Source organism: Centrocercus urophasianus, unplaced genomic scaffold, assembly GCF_019232065.1.
Source record: "Centrocercus urophasianus isolate 14NV4802_14NV808 unplaced genomic scaffold, USGS_Curo_1.0 seq_17, whole genome shotgun sequence".
In the NCBI taxonomy this organism is placed as follows: Eukaryota; Metazoa; Chordata; class Aves; order Galliformes; family Phasianidae; genus Centrocercus; species Centrocercus urophasianus.
Genome location: NW_024884722.1, coordinates 32,097,300 through 32,116,117, shown reverse-complemented (window position 1 = coordinate 32,116,117; position 18,818 = coordinate 32,097,300). Strand labels below are relative to the sequence as shown.

The 18,818-nt window shown below is 42.5% G+C and overlaps 2 protein-coding genes across 4 annotated transcripts; one reads left to right on the top strand and one right to left on the bottom strand.

Moving 5' to 3' along the window:
* The first annotated feature begins 256 nt into the window (after positions 1 to 256).
* DNAJC9 (DnaJ heat shock protein family (Hsp40) member C9) lies at positions 257 to 3,321 on the top strand. The gene is made up of 5 exons (XM_042818362.1): positions 257 to 443; positions 562 to 702; positions 795 to 1,049; positions 1,806 to 1,892; positions 2,701 to 3,321. The coding sequence occupies exons 1-5, from the start codon at positions 264 to 266 to the stop codon at positions 2,818 to 2,820; spliced, it is 783 nt and encodes a 260-aa protein (XP_042674296.1). The 5' UTR covers positions 257 to 263; the 3' UTR covers positions 2,821 to 3,321.
* A 55-nt stretch (positions 3,322 to 3,376) lies between these two features.
* Positions 3,377 to 18,794, bottom strand: FAM149B1 (family with sequence similarity 149 member B1). Of its 3 annotated transcripts, XM_042818361.1 has the most exons (15): positions 18,728 to 18,794; positions 18,154 to 18,246; positions 17,661 to 17,793; positions 16,596 to 16,738; positions 14,616 to 14,735; positions 13,971 to 14,138; positions 12,306 to 12,493; positions 11,932 to 12,062; positions 11,307 to 11,360; positions 10,738 to 10,844; positions 9,623 to 9,832; positions 7,758 to 7,884; positions 7,307 to 7,432; positions 6,805 to 6,886; positions 3,377 to 6,003 (listed from the first exon to the last, which is right to left on the bottom strand). In XM_042818361.1, the coding sequence occupies exons 1-15, from the start codon at positions 18,775 to 18,777 to the stop codon at positions 5,930 to 5,932; spliced, it is 1,806 nt and encodes a 601-aa protein (XP_042674295.1). In that variant the 5' UTR covers positions 18,778 to 18,794; the 3' UTR covers positions 3,377 to 5,929. The 3 variants fall into 3 exon arrangements, with proteins under 3 accessions (XP_042674295.1, XP_042674293.1, XP_042674294.1); XM_042818359.1 differs by lacking the exon at positions 18,728 to 18,794 and having other exon boundaries at positions 18,154 to 18,533; XM_042818360.1 differs by lacking the exons at positions 11,307 to 11,360; positions 18,728 to 18,794 and having other exon boundaries at positions 18,154 to 18,533.
* Positions 18,795 to 18,818: the final 24 nt, after the last annotated feature.

Below are 18,818 nucleotides of genomic sequence, written 5' to 3'. Positions count from 1 at the left end.
CCTTATTTTTAGCAGGGAGGCAACTTCGAGGGGCTGGTTTGGGGGGGTTTCGCGTCGGGAGCTAATTACGAGTCCCGGCGCGTATTTTGTATACGCAGAGCCGCTCCAGGTTTCCCTGAGGAAGAGGCGGGTACCGCTCCGAGTCACTCGGCGGAGCAGCCGCTTGAGCAGCACGTCGGTGAGGGTGGGGGGGGCGGTGCTTCCCGTCTGCCCCACCTCGCGCGTGCGCCGTGCCGCGGGGCGGTTGGCGGGCTGCGGGCGGGATGGGGCTGCTGCAAGACTGCCAGGCCGCCTTCGGTGCCGCCGACCTGTACGGCGCGCTGGGCGTCCGCCGGGAGGCCTCGCCTGAGGAGATCCGCCGCGCCTATCACCGCGCCTCGCTCCGCGTCCACCCCGACCGGGCCGAGCCCGAAACCAAGGAGGAGGCGACGCGGCGCTTCCAGGTGAGTGCGAGCGAGCGGGCGGGCGGCTGACTGACCGACCGACAGACAGACAGACTGACTGACTGACGGACCGACTGACCGACTGACGGGCCGACTAACTGACCGACCGGCCCCACAGATCCTGGGCAAAGCCTACGCTGTGCTGAGCGATGCGGAGCAGCGCGCCGTGTACGACGAGCAGGGCACGGTGGACGAGGAGGGCGAGGCGCTGCGGGCCGAGCGGGACTGGCAGGAGTACTGGAGGCTGCTCTTCAAGAAGGTGAGCGCCGCTGTGCTGCGGGCTGGCACGCTGCCTGCTTTTTGCTGCCCTCCCTTCGTCCTAACTCGTGTGGTGTGCTCTCTTGGCTTCAGATCACCGTCAAAGATATTCAAGACTTTGAGAAGAACTACAAAGATTCAGAGCAAGAGCTAGCGGATATTAAATCGGCTTACATGGATTTTGAGGGTGACATGGACAGAATAATGGAGTCGGTGCTGTGTGTGGACTACACGGATGAGCCAAGAGTGAGGAAGATCATAGAAAGAGCCATTGATGCTGGAAAACTCCCATCCTACAAAGCTTTTGTGAAAGAGTCCAAGCAGAAAACGATGGCAAGAAAGAGGCGGGTAGGTACCAACCAGAGACCAAAAGAAAGCTGTGTGTGCACAACGAGCTTCTCATCTCCGTTGGTGGAAGCTTAGGATGTGTATTTGCCACAGGGTTGCAGACTTGCTTGGTACCTTCCTCTTCCACACTTCATCGCCTTTATTTTCCACCTCCCTCCTCTCTCCATAACTATTGCTTACAGTAATTCCAGTCAAATGGTTGAGAGGGTTCAAGTAGTAACAGGCTGCTACTGCTTGTACCTTCTTTCTTCTATTTCAGTATTATCCACAGTAACTTATTACAGCTCAGAATGTCCCTTCGTTCAGTTACAAAGCTACAGTCAGTGGAGCTAAGAGTACGTGGGGGAAATATATAATTTACATGCTTATTGACGACTGTAAAATAACAGCCTGGGCTAAATTCTTTCCAACTTGTGTTTTGTTTTTGTTTTATTTTGACGCTTTGTGCCCTGCACATAACAGTCACCTTTAACTCAAAGAAAATAGAATGGCTGCTAGGACACAAAAAAAAAAAAGCGTGGGTACAGGGAACAAGGATGGGAATGGACATGAGGTGATGTTCAGCACTGCCAAACAGCAAGGAGCTGCCCCACTCTACCAAACTGTCTCTCTGTGATTATTCATTGGTGGCCAAACTTGGAAACTGCATTTCATTGTGGCTCTTAGTGTATCAATGCAAAAGTTAAGTGTTTAGTAACTATTCTAAGATGTGGACGCATGCAAAATACTTTTCTAAAGGCTAATTTGCTACTTCAGGCTGAAAAAGAAGCTAAGGAGGCAGAAGAGAGCAGAAAAGAACTGGGCCTCGGTGATGGAGAAGATGACTTGAAAGCACTGATTCAAGTAAGGCCTTAAGCATCCATTGAAGATAATTGTTCCTCACTTCAAATTGTGTTTTCCCTGAGCATCTTCATATGTAGGATCTTTGCAGCTCTTCTTCCGTAAAAGCTTCCTGATGGTAGGGAATCACAGAATCACAGAGTTGTAGGGGTTGGAAGGGACCTCTAGAGATCATCGAGACCAACCCCCCTGCCAAAGCAGCTTCTCTACTTAGTTAATATTCAGAGTATAGATTTTATTACCTGTATCTTTTTTAAATGAGTTGTTATAATATGTTCATTTTTTACTTCATACACATTTCAACTCTTTAACTTTTCTAGTTTTAGGCGGTTGGACAGGAAGTGTTAATGCTTATTTCTTTCTGAGAGATTCCACAAGAATGTAAAACTTGATCAGTCTTAGTATTCTGCTTTTGTGTTTTGGGCAGTGAGGAAGAAAATAGCTTATCTAGGTTCTGTTTATCAGTCTTGCCTTTCTTAATGTCCAGTGGGCTTAAAATGGGATGTTGAAATTAAATGATTCCTCAGATTGTATTAGAGTTTTGGGTCTAAACAATAAATTGGTTGTTTTCATAGCTGTATGTTGTGAATTTTCAATGCCCCTCTTCACCTCTGTCTGAATACTTCACAGAAGTATGGAGTCTAGAGTAGAAGGTAGGCTTTGACTTTTCAGAACTCTACCTTCTGTAGTTTGTATTCCCTACTGAATATATTCCAGAGTTAGAATCAGCTACCTAACTTCACTAGAATGTTCCATATTGAGATATTGAGCAGTAGGAAAAGTTGGTTTTGTTTTGTTTTTCCTCCTCCAGAGCAGAAATAAAGACCGAAAAAAGCAGATGGATGACTTTTTGGCCCAAATGGAAGCAAAATACGGGAGTAATGCTAAAAAGGGAGGAAAGAAGCCTGCAGCCAAGAAAGGAAAGAAATAAAGAACTGTGTATGCTGAAGTGTCAGGTATCTTTTCAGCTGGGAACACGTGGATTGAGGAGTTTGAGAGCGTGTGTGCATCAACTTGATGTGACTGAGGAGCATGGCGCATTGCAAACAAGAAAGACAAAGCATTCTAGTGCTACTGTTTAAAATCTTTTGGGTGGTTTTTAGTTAAGGTCAAACCAATTCTAGTTTAGTAGTTTTGTTACGGTAAGGAAGTGCTGAGACGCCTGGGATGGCTGCCTGTTTATTCAACCTGTGCTGATTCACGCTCAGGACTATCAGTACTGCTGATAGTGAAAGAATATGGTCCTGCACCTGAGTCTTTGCCACTTGCTCCTGTGGCTTTTGAGTTAGAAACCTTATCCTTATGTTGTTCACTTTTCTAACCAATCTCGTGCAGTTTTTAGAGATCTCTGCACCACAGGTATTTTTCAGAGATTCCACGGGTTTTATAAAAACTTACGAGAACAGAAGATTTAATAAATGATTTTGCAGAACTTTGTGGTATCTTGCTTCCCCACGTCCTCTATGTTATCATTCAAAACACACTGATCATGTTGGTACTTATTTTTATTGAAGTAAATACTGCATACTTTTTTAGCAGCTGAGAAGACATCTGCACTGGTAAATGTGCTGGTGTTATGGAGTTATACAAAAGGACCACTTATTATTTATAAGCTGATCTTTCACAGTGGCGTGTAAGCAGTTGCCTTAAGAAAATGAGACTGCAGCAAGTAGGTGAGTGACTTGGCAGTAAATCTCCTAACACCTTCTAACGTGCTGATGTGATGCAGTAAATTAATAAACCCACAGAACACTGGCTTTGTGTGTGTCTAGGATTGGTGATGTCCCATGACGAGGACTTTCAAAGCCTAGCAACACACTTATTTTAGTGGCATCACACTCCTGCTATAGGATGATAGGGATTACTTCTGACTCCTGCTGTAGTGTGCTCCGTGTTTGTCAACAGCTCTGTTATTTCAGAAGTGCTCTTCTAATATGTGTAAGTATACATAACTTGTTTTTTTTTTTTTTATTTCTGCTCTTTTAAAACTGCTTTATGTAGTGTATATTCAGGCTATGAATTTGAAGGGTAACTTGCTGTAGCTGAAAGAAATGAGGCTGGCTTTATTTATGGCTTATTCTTCAAAGGCCACATGACTAACACCTACTTGTGAGTTGAAGGTCCCTACCACTTCAGTGATAGAATTCAGCAACTATTTACTAGAGCTTCCTAAGGGGAAGCCAGAGGTAGAATGGGAAATGAGTTCCCGTTTAGCTGCTTTGAACAGTTATCCTGATTCAGAAAGAGTTCAGTAGGTCACTGTGTTGGTTAACACACGGGACTTGAACATAACTCTTGCTATACAAAACAGATATCAAACAGTATAGACAAATCTCTCAACCATTTGTACAGAAATCAAAAGTTACCTTATGCCCAGATGGCTTTCATTTTTTTTTAATGCCTTGTTTCCTCCCCTAGGCTACAAAATACTGCATTATGGTTCTAGAAAAGCCTGTTCAAGTTTGTGTAGTTTAGTACTTGTAAGCACTGTGTTGGTCCCTGAGGAATGGCACTGGTTTAAAGAGGATGCTTATCTCCAGGCTGCTTGAGATAACTAAATGATACACTGCACGGCGTTCTGCTAGTCTTAACCATTAGAGAAACTGTATTTTGAAAGTTTAGTGATCACTGGCTGCTTTTAGGCATCCACTTATCTCTGTTCTAACTTAAAGAGATGTTGATTGAGTCCAAAGCTGCTTTTTCCTCTGGAAATGCAAAGGAAGGAGTTAACCTTCCATTTGTACATTTCTGCTTTGCTTTGTTTTCCATTCTTTTTGATCACAGCATGCTTGAATCAACTGCATGCTTTGATCAGCAGAACTTCAGTCTAGTTCAAAAATAATTAGTTGTTGTGTAGGTATTGCTAACACTCAGTAGATTGCATAGCTTGCCGTGGAAAGTACAGGAGCCACTTCATTAAAAAATCCTGACAAGTTGTTTCCATTCTGAATTGTAACTTGGAAAATACTAAGAGTAAGGAAACTTATAAAAAATGTTTTTAAATGGAATTATAAAGGATCAACTGTTTTCTTGCAGGAAAATGCAGGAATGTTGTTATCTTCAGCTTGTCTTTACCCTTGCTAGTCATCTGTTGCTTACTGCTTGGGAGCAAGACCTTCAACTAATCGTTTATGTTGAAAAGTCTGTATTCTGTGTTTTCATTTCACTGGGAGCCACAAGAGCAGCTAAGCTGGTCCCTCCACCACGTCTCCCACATGGTGTGTGTGGGGACCTTCAGGATGGAGTGTAGAAATACCTACAGAATTGCAGTGCGAGTTTCTTGTGCCATTGTTTGGTTTTTGTTTTTGGGAAATGAGACTGACCTGTTCTGTGAAACTACATAAAACATCTTGCCAGGAAGACAACATACTTCCTTGGAATATTCTCTGGAACTGCTTGTAGTAAGAGTCCTTTTTGTCCCTTAAACTTTCTTCAGACACAGAAGGAGGTTTATATGTAAGCATATAACACAGGAGGGTTCAGTGGTATGCTACCCTTAAAGCTGTCAGTTCCCTTCATCTGTTTTGCTACCTTATTTTTACACAACTGTGTTAACATCTGCTGCAACTACTACAGAAACTTCTACAGAGTTGTAGAAGCAGTATCATATACAAAGCTTCCTTTTGATAGTATAATATTGCTTTAAGTGTATAAATAGAGCTTTAAAAGTAATTTTCAAAACTACTGCTATGGAATGTGTGATTAACCTTTTGTAGAGCTGATGGAAAAATCAGCAGGTCCTGCAGTACAAGCCTGTAACATGAACCAGTCACAAAACAGTAATAATTAATAGAAAACAGCAGTGATTTAAAGTACTTGCTAGGTTTTGTAGGCGTTGGAGGATAGCCTTTTGTATTGGTAGAAAATGGAATGTGCAAGTATATCCCTTCTAATCTTTGGCAGTTGCTTCTTTGACTGTATAAAAATAAGATTGTTCGTAAGGAAGGGTGCTTGAAGACTCTCTGTAAACAGCCCTGACGTTGCTGAGAGGTCGCCCGTGACTTTTCTGGAGGTGGATGTACACTGCTTCTCATGACACGTTAGAAGCCCTGTTTGTTTTTTGTGACTGATCCACTTCGACTTTGGCCTTTCACAGAACCGTGTGCCTGCAGACCTGAGAAAGACATTGCAGACAACATAAAGACTTTTAGAAGTTACTGAAGCTAAGTACTTAAATGCAGCTCCTTTCGCTTAATACTAAGATGGTGGGGTTTTCTTGCTTCTTATTCCAGCTGTCAGTCAGTTCATCAGTAACTTGAAAACTATTTCATGTAACTTTCAAGGTAATTTGCTGTTTCTTTCAGCCTGAGGCCTTCTTAAGAGGAAAGTAATCAGTTATCAAACCATGTCATCAGCTGGAACCTTAAGTTTTAGATATGACTGTCCTTCTCAAAGGGGTGAAAGGTAGGACCGCTTCATTGCTGGGATCTACTCTGCTTCTTGATCTTCTGTCTACACATCATTTATGCCTACAAAGCTTTTGTAATTTCAATGTTTTTTCTGTCAACACAACAGTCATAAAACTCCTATTTAAATATGCTGGCTGGAGGGGAGAAAGGAGGAGGAACTCAATTCTGCATTAATTGGAAATCCTCCTCTCTTCAATTAAAAAGAAGTTATTTCAATTTAGTACTTTTATTAAATAAAACTCTGGCTGCCTCTTATACATCTCTATTAATATTAATGTAGGTCATTCAGCTGTTAAACAAGCTAGAAGTCCCCTGCAGTCTCCTCATCAGCACTTAAACGCTTGCTACCCCTTATCCTTTGCAGCTGCTGTTATCTTTTGCAGCTTTAATTCCATCTTTTTACTATACATACTCTTCTTATGTGAGAAATCCTCATAACTCAATTGAGGGCCCCAAAACACAGTGGTGAAAAGCCTTCTTCTCCCTTGATTTCCTGATGAGCTTACCTGAACCTGTTGATGCTCTGCTTGTCCAAGCATGATTGCCATAATCAATAACAGTGCAAGAACGGCGATGCTGTGGATCTGGCTGAAAAGACAGTTCAAGATCTTTATGTTTGCAAGAAAAAAAAGGCTAACATCAAGACTATAAAGCACCTAAAAACAACTTGATTGTACTTATTTCCTAAAAGAGCAAATTTGCACGATGCTGTGATGTTCTAAGTAGAGATTTTACATGTTTAAGGAGAGTTAGATCAATTTCAGGAGAAGAAAATACTCTTCTTACACCCTTAGATAGACTGTGGGACAATTTAGAGGGGTTCTTAACACTTCAGAAAATTGTTCTCTTTCAAAATGGGTTTTTAGAAAGTTTGTCCGTTGGTATCTGGAGAGCCAAGGATGTTGAAGTTTACACGGAAACTAAAACCAGATGGCCAATCACTATCTGTGGTAACTGTCAAAGCCCCCTAGTCAGTAACAGAGGATGAGTTGGTATCATATGCTTTACCAAGAATATGCTGGTTGTTTTAGGCCTGGAGAAATGATCAGGTAAGAAGAGCCTCTCGTGTAGGTGCTGGTGAGTATCTTCGTGTGTTGTTACGCTGTGAGCTCGACTTGAGTTTCCTCGAGATTTCTGCATTAAAGAATAATGGCATTATTACTTTTCCTTATTGCAGCAGTACATTGAATTTAATTACCCTAAGAATTAAAGCTAGTTTTCCAAGACAAAACGTTCCACACCTTCTTTCTGGGAGGAAGAAAATTTTGGCACTTATTGGACTTGCAGCATTCAACTCTGGATGATGCTGTTGGTCAAAAATCGTGCAGTATTTTAGCGCATCTATTTCAGCTGCTGTCACAAGATAAACGAACTGCAACTCCTGTGCTTGGTAATTTCATCAGCACTAACTACAATTTTAGCATGTCCAGTAGGAAAATCAAATGGTTCTGCCTGTTACCGTCTGCCTCTGCGATCCTGCGGTGCTCGTGTGTTCTGCCACATCAGTGCTACCAATCGGTGGTAGGAGGTGATTTCGGTTTAGCAGCAGTGGGGAGGGTGAGGTCAGCTGCTCGTGTGCAGTCAGGCTGCAAGGCACAGGGAAGGACAGGAAAACAGAGTTGGTATGCTTGACAGTGTGTAGTCATACAGTATTGTAAGTTTGTTTGGCATTGTGTAAGCTAACAATGTTAAATAAGAGCAATGGGTGCAGAACACCTGCTGTGAAATGCTGTCTTTAGGGCTAACTGTGGAGACTGACTTTAAAAAGTGAGGTGAAGTTTGGCAGAGAACTCTGTAAGACTTTCTACTTGTTAGGGTGTTTATTATTCAGCTTGCGGGTAAAAGCAAGTCTCAGAATGAATACTCTGGTGGTGGGAGTGTACTCAGACCAGGTGGTGGATGAACTGCACATCATGTAGCGCAGTTTGAAGGGGCATGTTGTGTGGCTGGTACTGCGGAATGAAAGCTATATAAAGGTGTCTCTATGGACCACTGCTGCACAAAGTCTAGAAAGCAGACACCATCCATATTATAAAGTCTTTATAGCTAGAGTCCTTTCACCTGAAAGTTATCTGTGTATTACTGTGCGTTTTCCATTTGAGAAGTGATGGAAATAATCTAGGTTGTTTTTTGTTTTGTTTTTTTAATTTAGGACAAGAGGGAATGGTTTTAAACTGAGACAGAGGAGTTTTAGGTTGGATATTAGGAGGAAGTTTTTCACGCAGAGGGTGGTGAGGCTCTGGAACAGGTTGCCCAACGAGGTTGTGGATGCCCCATCCCTGGAGGCATTCAAGGCCAGGCTGGATGTGGCTCTGGGCAGCCTGGTCTGGTGGCTGGTGACCCTGCACATAGCAGGGTTTGGAACTGGATGATCATTGTGGTCCTTTTCAACTCAGGCCATTCTATGATCAGGAGGCCATAGTTCTATGCACACTGACTGAAGGAAGGCTGTTCTTTAAAAATGTATTAGAAAAGCTTCAAACCACAGTTAGCATTTTAAAAAAGAATTTCCTCATGCTTTCTACATGCATTTAAACACATTTGCTAGTATGAAGGGGAGATGGTAAGAACTGCTAAATGGATGGAAGTGTAAGGAAAAGGGACAGAAATGTTTATGACAGACTGAACGAACGTAGAAGCATAACTTGTACTGTTTAGACACTTGTTCCTGTCCATTAATGTGACAGACAAGATGAGATTATAGGTAAACTGATAAACTAGAAGGAAATTATGATAGTTTATAAACTAGAAGGAAATGATATTAGTTTGTAAAGCTTGTGTATTCTACAAGTTCTGTAAAGCCTGTGTTATTTTTCTATACCTATAGTCCCTTTAAGAGACTAAACTCAGACCACTATGCCAAACAAAAAAGTCTTCTGAACACAAGTGAAGGTTCACCCAGGTCGGTCAGAGTCATTTAGTTCTTTTCATGCTATTAACAGCTTACCCAAGATGAACACTCCGTCCATCTAGCCTGAGCAAGAACAGCAAAAGTAAGTTACCATTACAAGCTGTGCTTTTTTAAAGTTTATCTTGAAAATAAGCTATAGAATAAGAAAGCTGTTGTCAAGAGAGAGTGCTATCTGCTCTTCTTGGACCAGACAGACTGGAGGATATAATTTTCATTCAAAACTGCTTAACACAATTCATTGAATCACAGATTGTAAGACAGTAACAACTTCTCTTGACAAATATAAAAAAATATTATCCATTTTTTCTTAAATGAAAAAATTCACATTCTTTCAATTCAGCTGAATGCTCCTTGTGTAAGATGGGTTCTCTAGTTGTGGTAATTTGCCATGAGAAACTGGTTTGGAAACATACAATCGGGTTCCCCTGAAGACATCGTCCACAGAGTGCGGGGTCGCGGTGCGGGACTGACTGGTGCCGATGGGATGCAGGGTACGTGGTGGTGGGTTTCGCCTCTTGGAGTTGTGAGACAGAGGTGATGTGCTGAGCTCCAGAGGAGGACAATTTGGCCGTGCTTTGTTTGAGAGGATGGAACTGGAGCCTGGGCGTTTGTCATCCAGGTCCCTAAGAAAAGAATCACAGAACAAAAGGAGATAATTTTGCCGTGACTGATAACCACCTTGTCACTGCATTATTCATCTGGGTGTGATGTTAGTAACGTAGAGGTGATCTGGGGTCTTTTTCTGGTACTCAGTACCATACTTTGAAATTAGAAAACGATAATAAGTAAGAAAGAAACAAGCTTATTTATAACATGTGCATATGCACATACACACACATATATGTATTTACTGAACTATTTTTGCTTGAACATGTCAGCATGAAAGTTGTAATTCTCCATGGCATATATGTAAAAACACTGCAACCAGCAGTTCTCATAGCCTTTGCCTAGATGTAACAGAAGTCCATTTCTAGGAAGTGAGCAAATGCAGAGTGGGTCTGCATCCCACTCTGAGCTTCAGCTCTTTTCACAACGTTACAGAATCATGGAATGGCCTGGGTTGAAAAGGACCACAATGATCATCCAGTTCCAAACCCTGCTACGTGCAGGGTCACCAGCCACCAGACCAGGCTGCCCAGAGCCACATCCAGCCTGGTCTTGAATGCCTCCAGGGATGGGGCATCCACAACCTCCTTGGGCAACCTGTTCCAGAGCCTCACCACCCTCTGCGTGAAAAACTTCCTCCTAATATCCAACCTGAACCTTCCCTGTCTCAGTTTACAACCATTCCCCCTTGTCCTATCACTATCCACCCTCGTGCCATTCACTAGAGGGCACATCAGCAGTAATTAAATATAAAGACCACACTAGAAGTATAACATTTGATAAGGGATAATACACAAACAAGCAAGAAAATAAATGAGAATTAATTTCACTGGGGTAGAAAATTATCTCATACTGTTTTGGATTGAACCCTTTCACTGTGAGAGTGCTCTGCTTTAAAACAGACAGAATCTATCGCCCTTACAGTGTTTTCTCCATTACAGGCAGATTCCTTTGCTGTAAGTGGATCCCATGTATCACTATCAAGCCATTTAGGTTACGTTGAGACCCACTGTTTGACCCTTGATTTACCTAAAAGATGAATTAAAAAAAAAAATAATTACTGTTTGGCAATGACATGCACCCATATTTATACGTATTGTCCTCTCTAAATCTTTTGAAGGAAAGAAACCTATTTCATCCAAGAAATCCATATACATATATCCTCATTTATACAATTTCCTCCATCTAAGATAGCATTTCATTCTTCTTGCAAATGGTAGTGCTTAGACAGTCTCAGATGCTGCTATGTGACCTTTAGTAATTCCCAACTGAGCCTCTTGTTTGCACAACATGATCTTACAACAGCGGCTGTAACTGGGAGTTGTACACAACTATTTTTTCCAGTGTATGTTGGCATTTACTTTATGTCAAGGACAGACCTGGACACTCCTCTCCTGGAATACAGATTGATCTTGAAAAACATGACATTCTTCCCACCATAACAACAGCAAACAGAAAAGAAAAGAGCTTAAATCTCTCCAGCATACATACTTGAGGTGGTTTTCTCCTCTTTTTGGTTTTGCGGCCACATCTGGGTTTTGGGCACTACACATACAGTAACAGGAATGTGAGGAAGATGCAGGGGGTAGAAATAAAGGAGAAGTAAAAAGAAATAAAAGAGTTGAATTAAAATGGAATGAACAGAGATAACGCTTGGTGCTCACCACTCTAGGAGCATATAATCTAAAGCAGTCAAATTCACAGTCTGGGGGAAAAAAAAAACAACTGTTGTACAAATTCACCAAGACTTATTCTCTCTTCCCTCATCAGCAAATTACAAATAGGCTAGTGAGAGTGGGATCTCACACACAATCCTGCATCTTACAATTTAGTTCCAAAGCTGCTAAATGTGGAAAGAGCTGCATCATTAACGAGCAGTCACCACCAGGCATCCCAATACACATGCAAAACAGTCGATTTTAATATTAAAGAGAAAAACAAGAAAACTTGCAGCTGAGGATTGCACAGGACTTCAGCAGTTAGCAAGGACAGTCAGCATCCATGCACAATCCACACTAGTCATGCAGCTGAAGAGTTTCTGACACTTTTGAATCTTCACTTCTGTAGCATTGTAGCGACTCAACCCTTCACAAACCAGCTGGCTAGAAGTACTTACCAGATTTGATGTTACTGAGGGCATTTTAGTTTGTGGCACACGAGGTAATAGCACTGGCAGAGGATCAAACTGCTGGGGGCTCCCAGAATCTGCTCGGATTGCTTCTACTTTTATGGTATTTTTCTCATCATCTTCATAAAGCAAGAGAGAATCCCTGTCAGTACAGATTACTGACACTCTTATTTGTGCACAGTACTACGAGACTCATCTTAAACGTGAAGCTCTGTTAAATCTTCTAAAGGCACATCACACTGTTAGCAAATAACCTTTTTCAGCCCTGAAGAGATTATTCCCAAATGCATCTCTCATTGCATCCTTGCAGAACTCAATAACTAAAACCCCCTCTGAATCTTCAGTCTAACTGCCATCCTTACCAGAGGCTGACACTTCCCAGTGTCTGCTGATCAGTTCTTCCATGCAGCCTAGCACTTCACTCCACACATCATCAAACACAAATGTGAGCACAGAATCCTTCATGCAGGAATATGGAGAGATAGGAGGAAACCCCAATTTTCGTCTACCAGAGCAGAGTCCAATTTTCCCTTCATGCAGTTCCTCCTCCCTGTAAAAACAGGGGAGTTAGATGTATCACAAACACATATTCTTTGTCTCCTGCATTTTTGTTTCACTTCTGCCCTATGTTCTACTAATCTGAAACAAGTCAAGGCAGCAGTTGCAAGTGACTTTTAAAAGTCATCTCTTCCAACTCCTCTGCAATGAGCAGGGGCACCCACAGCTCCATCAGAGCTCAGAGCCTCATCCAGCCTGACCTTGAATGTCTCCAGGGATGGGGCATCCACCATCACACAGTATCACACAGTACTGTTTTCCAAGAGCTGACAGTGTGATAAATAGCAATATAAAATGATTTAGTCCAACACTGAAAGAAGCAATGTTTTTCCAGTGCTTGGGTACATTAATTTGTATTCCTTCCAGAATTTACTGTTGACTGAAATGTGAAATGACCGAGACAATCACCTTCTCAACTACCTGCCTTAGTTCCCCCATACAGAATCACTATAAATTATATTTGCTACTCTTTTATAACAGAGATCAAAGTTGCATTTAGAAATAAATTAGAGTTACAGTAATACTTCTTCACTGCATTGTGAAGTGGAAGGAATGCGAGATGATTGCTTCAAAAAGTGTGTGTTCATCTGCTAAAATACCTTTTGTAAAAGGGAGAAAAAAATACTGATGTGAGCACAGTCGTTAAGGCTTTTGGATCTGTTCCCTGAATTAGTACTTACCATCAAAAAGCTAAAAATGCTGGAAAAAATAAAATAGCCTCTATTTTACCACTATTTCACAGATGCAGCAATATTGTTTGCTGCAACAGTATCTTTGACCTGGTCAAAGCATGCCACCTACTGACTTGAATCTCATGGTCCAGGCAACTAAGGGGCTTCATTTATTAAAACCAGTGAAACAGACAGTAAATGACATTATCACCCAGACCTCTTAGCCAGGCCATATGTTCATACTGTTCAGTTGAATAAAGCAAAGAGACAAAAGGAATCCTCTTTATGCCACTCTCAATCCCTTCTTCTTAAGATAAAAATAGTGGTTCTATTTATAAGCAAGCACTGATTGTTAACTTACCACTAAAAACCTGGGAAGGCACAATTCTATCCAAGGTGTTTGTCTGTACACTGCAGTACAAAGCAGAAAAGCACTCTGCTAGTGTATAACAAACAACTATGAATTTGACTTAGTGCAACAGATGCATAGCATTTAAATAAGTCTTAAATACGCCAATGTGTAGCAGGATCTTAGTTACAGCACAACTGACTTCATATAAGCCACAAACAAAAAGAGCTATTGTGAGAAATTACTTAAATTCAGAAAAATAGAGCAAAATACATCATTACAAAAGATGGATAAAGAAATATTTCCAATGCCCCACCAAGCCCAGGCTTTTGAAAATTCTTTAGAGGAAAAAGCATTTTAAAAATCAATCAATAGCAACACCAAATATACCTGTATCTTAAGAAGACTAATACTGGGATGCTGGTACTATCTTAATGCTCAAGACTTACACATCTCTGCAGTCAAAAGCTAAATATTCCTCCATTATGCCTTCAGAGACAATTACTCCATCTTCTTCTTCGCTGTCTGGAGAACACAAGGTCGGAGACTTGGAACGGTCGGCCTTCTTGAGAACAGGTGAAACAGAAAGAGGCACCTTCTTGCCAAAAACACTAAATCTGACCAGGTGACAGTTTTCAGAAAGCAGAAAGAAAAAGAAGTTGTTATTCCACTTCCAATAGCAGCACTGAGTTAACTGAGGAACAACACTGTAGGTAAGATCAGATATTAGGGAGCCAGTCAATTTGTGTCCAGTTAATAAATGACTAACAGTAAAACCAGCCACAATATCTATATGTCCTTTAGAAATCAGCAGTAGCAAGAGTATTTCTACGTACTGACTGGCTTACTGTAGAGAGCAGCAAGGACAGCTGGATGCCCTTGCTATTCTGAATGGAGTTTTCTTCAGTTAAAAATGAAAAAGAAAGAAACAACAACAACAAAATAACATGCTATGTTCAAAACTCAGCCTAACCAAAAAGCTAAACAATAACTCCATATATTGCTCACTGTTTAAGAAGCCAACTACTGCAGTCCACTGAAGGAAAAATCACCTTCCCACCGTGGTACAGTCTGGATCAACTGTTGGTACTTACTCATTAGAGCCTTCTTCCTGTGATGGACTTACATCTGATGAACCTAAACTTGCAGAAGGTGAACTTGAATACCATTCATACCCTTCATCTTTGGGGATCACTATCTGCTTCCCCACAACCCTGCCAGGGCAAAAGCAGAGGATAAATAAATCAAAAAGTGTTCCAAGTGGGATTATGGAAGAATATTAGAATATGCAAAAGCAAATCTTAAAAATTCTATTGGGAAGCTATGCTATTTTCTTAGTAATAGTTAAGCATGGTATTAGTTGTTTACCCTACTATACACTGCTTTGTGTCAGGTAAATCCATTAAGAAAAATATTGTTGATTTTTGTCAGGCACTGCTAATTCTAAGACTTGAATACAGACAAAACTGTGTACATGTAATGAAGATTTAAAACATTCAAGCCATAAGGACTGGTGGAGCTAGGGAGGATTTCTTAAATTATTTTTAAGCTGGATTTTAACTATACTATATATCTTTTCTAAGAAAATTTTGCTATGTTGAAGCTAAATCAGTTGCAAATAGCACTAAACCTCAGGCAAGGAATCGAATGTGAGACCATAGAATCATAATCATCAAATGGTTTGGGTTGGAAGGGAGCTTGGTGTCGTCTGCAAACATTCTGAGAGTACATTTGATCCCATTGCTTATGTCACTGACAAAGATGTTAAACACCACTCCCAGCACCAATCCATGAAGAATGCCACTCATCACCAGTCTCCACTTGGACACTGAGCCATTGACCACTACTCTGTGAGTGTGACCACCCAGACAGTTCCTTATCCAGTGAGTGCTCCATCCATCAAATCCGTTTTTTTCTCCAATTTGGCAACCAGGATGTCATGTGGGACAGTGTGAAACACTTTGCACAAGCCCAGGCAGATGATGTCTACCTTTACCCACTCACACTGTAATTCCATCATGAAAGGTCACCAAGTGTGTCAGGCATGACTTGCCTTTGGTGAAGCCATGTCGGTTACCGCCAATCACCTCATCTTTATTTTCCACCTGCCATAGTAGGCCCTTCAGGAGGATCTGCTCCATGATCTTGCCAGGCACAGAGGTGAGACTGACTGGCCTGCAGATCCCTGGGTCTTCTTTTTTTCCCTTGGGGGAAAAAATGGGGGCTGTTTCCTCATTTCCAATCAGCAGGACCCTCACCAGACTGCCATGACATTTCAAATATCACAGAATCACAGAGTCACAGAATTGTAGGGGTTGGAAGGGACCTCTAGAGATCATCGAGTCCAACCCCCCCTGCCAAAGCAGGTTCCCTACAGCAGGTCGCACAGGTAGGCATCCAGGCAGGTCTTGAACATCTCCAGAGAAGGAGACTCCACCACCTCCCTGGGCAGCCTGTTCCAGTGATGATGGATATGATGGAGTGCCCTCAGAACTTGTGGATGGATCTCATCAGGTTTGTGCTCCTTCACGTTCTTTAGATGGTCTTGAGCCTGATCTTCACGTACAGCAGGCAGATCTACCTTCTCTAAGTTCTCACCTTTGCTTTCTGCTGCCTGGGCAACGCAGCTAGAGCTCACGCTGGTGAAGACTGAGGCAAAGAAGTCATTGAGCACTTCAGCTTCCTCCATATCCCTTGTGACAGGGTCTCCATTTTCCTTCCAGAGAGGGCCCACATCCTCCCCAGCCTTCCTTTTATCACTGATACACCTGTAGAACTTCTTCTTGTTCCCCTTTATGACCCTGTCTACATTTCATTCTGTCTGGGTTTTAGCTTTCCTAACCCATCCTTGGCTGCTGGAACAGCTTCTTTGTAGTCCTCCAGGAAACGCATTCCTGCTTCCACTCCACCAGCAGCATGTTTTTTAATGACAACAGCAGGCAGACCAACAGAATCATCTCTTTATTTGCTATATAATTGCATAAAACCACCCTGCAGTTGTTTTAAAAGCAACTGTTACCATTCCTACCCTTTGTAACTGTGTTGCTATTGACATTAATCTGTTAATGAAATACCTGAGATGAGGAAAGTTGGATGTCCACTGTTGGCATTCCTCCTGCAGTCCCTCAACGTGGACATTTTCTTTTTGTTCATAGAGTAGCTCATCGAGTTGCCTGAACATGTTTTGAACTTGTTGCGTGGCAGCTTTATCAAATTCCTAGAAAGGAAAGCCATCCATCAAATACCTAGTAAAAAGCATTCAAAGATCATTTAAAACTTATTTTTTTTCAGTTGTAAAAAATCATCTGTTTGTTGAAAGCTTAGCAGGACTGATTTACACAATCTTTTGCATGGAAAGACATTATATTTAAATAATCTGTTCCCTGGAGATGATGCAGGCTGCTGTTAGGACTCATGGTAGGACTTAGGCTTACAAAAGAAAAGCTGTTAAAATGTTTTGAAGTGCCTGCATTATTTATAAACTTAATGACAGTGATTTATGTAAAATAAACCACAACAGGAATGATAATTCAAAGCAATATTTCTGTGGAACATATTTTAATGGAACGTGTCTTGTTTGCAGTGCCCAACATGAGTCTGGTCTGAAAGACCAGGAAAGTGACCTTCTCACATTGTGAGATAACAAGTTCTCATACAGCTAAAAAATTAGGCTAGTTCTTGGGTATTTTAAATCTAATCAGTTTCCATTTTCACTCCACTGAAAGCAGTAACACACTTGGTTTTGGTAAAAAGGAAATAAGAAACAAAGAAGAAGTGATGGAGAAGCTTACTGCATTTTAGTAACATATTTTCAACGCAGTCCAATAAACTCACACCACGTATCTGAAAGTCATCCACTCCTGTTTTGGACTCCACAACAACAGCATTTACTATGTGGTAGTATTTTTACACATTAAGGGATTTGTATTTCCAAAGTTTTAGAGCAGAAATGCAATAAGCCTACTGTGTTTTGATATAATGTAAAGATGGGGAAAAGGCCAACAGGATGTTTTTTCTATCCCCGACATCATGATTTGAGCCAGTTCTCCCCTTTATCTTGCAATGTGTTTACAATAGTATTTCAAACATCTTCTGACTCACAGTGGTAGGTTTGTTTGGGGTGATGATGTTCTACTCACATCATAGCCCCAAGAGAAGATGGAGCTGTCCTCAGTGGAGGTGCCTGCATAACTTGGACTAGCAGACCATGAATTCCCATCATCAGCTGAAGTAACAGAAGGGTAATCTGATTCCTTTGAGATTCCAGACGCACTGAAATGCACATGTTACGGGGGGGAGGGGGAAGAAAACACAAGCCAACAATAGTCACAGAAAAGCAGATACAGAGGCTGTGTTCTGAAATGATGCCGTTCTGCAGTGAAGCCCAAGCTACCGACCGCATGACTGCCATCAGTACAACTCAACACAAAGCTGATGGCTTTTCCCATGGTCTCACACAGAATCACAGAATGGCCCAGGCTGGAAGGGACCTCAAGGATCATGAATCTCCAACCCCCCTGCCACAGGCAAGGCCACCAACCTCCTGATTTAATACCAGACCAGGCTGCCCGGAGCCCCATCCAACCCGGCCTGGTCTCCAGAGCAAGATCTACCTTCTGCAGTGCCACGTACCTGGCAGTCCCTGGGCATCTCTCAGAGGCAGCTGTGACAGGGCTGGGTTCTGGCAGCGGGTGGTGCCGCACAGCATGCTGCGTCAGCCCTTGTCTGCAAGCAAGAGCAGAGCCTGACGTTACTGCGGGGAGCAGCCGCGTCGCTCCCAAGCTGTATGTGCGTTCTGGTTTTTGAGGAATGCCCCAGCTTGCATAACAGAACTTCTGGGTTTTTTCTGAACTCATTTATTCTTGGTTTTTTTTTCCGAACTCATTTATTGCTGTTAGCCTCATTCACGTTCGAATTAAGATACCAGGACAAACGCCAGGCTGGGCTCAGCATTAGAGGCCTCGGTTTGGAAACCAGCATCATCCCGAAAGGCCAAAACCCGCAGCGAGGGGCTGAGCCCCGAGAGCGGCCGTGACACAGCCTTGCCCCGCGGGGCCTCACGCTCCAACGGGACGAGCGGCCTCCAGCCGGAGCTGGCATTTTCTAGCCCTGAGCGCGGCCGCAGAGAGACGGGAAAACACCCCAAGCCCCGCGCCTCCCTCCCGATCCGGCCCCACCCGCGTCCCGACTGGCGGCGGCCACTCACGGCTGCAGAGCGCCGGCGGGCACCGCTTTCCTGGCGTATCGCGAGATCATCCTCCGCCCTCCCGGGCGCCGCTTAGCGCCGCGCCGAACGG

Excerpts from the sequence above, each read along its gene's own strand:
- FAM149B1 (XM_042818359.1), bottom strand. The coding sequence starts at position 18,377 with ATGAGTTCAGAAAAAACCCAGAAGTTCTGTTATGCAAGCTGGGGCATT. Across the intron at positions 9,833-10,737 it reads CCTGTAATGGAGAAAACACT|GGACCTGGATGACAAACGCC; the intron begins GTAAGGGCGATA and ends TTCTTTTCTTAG. Across the intron at positions 6,887-7,306 it reads AAACAACCAGCATATTCTTG|CCAGATCCACAGCATCGCCG; the intron begins GTAAAGCATATG and ends CTGTCTTTTCAG.
- DNAJC9 (XM_042818362.1), top strand. The coding sequence starts at position 264 with ATGGGGCTGCTGCAAGACTGCCAGGCCGCCTTCGGTGCCGCCGACCTG. Across the intron at positions 703-794 it reads GGAGGCTGCTCTTCAAGAAG|ATCACCGTCAAAGATATTCA; the intron begins GTGAGCGCCGCT and ends TCTTGGCTTCAG. Across the intron at positions 1,050-1,805 it reads CGATGGCAAGAAAGAGGCGG|GCTGAAAAAGAAGCTAAGGA; the intron begins GTAGGTACCAAC and ends TTGCTACTTCAG.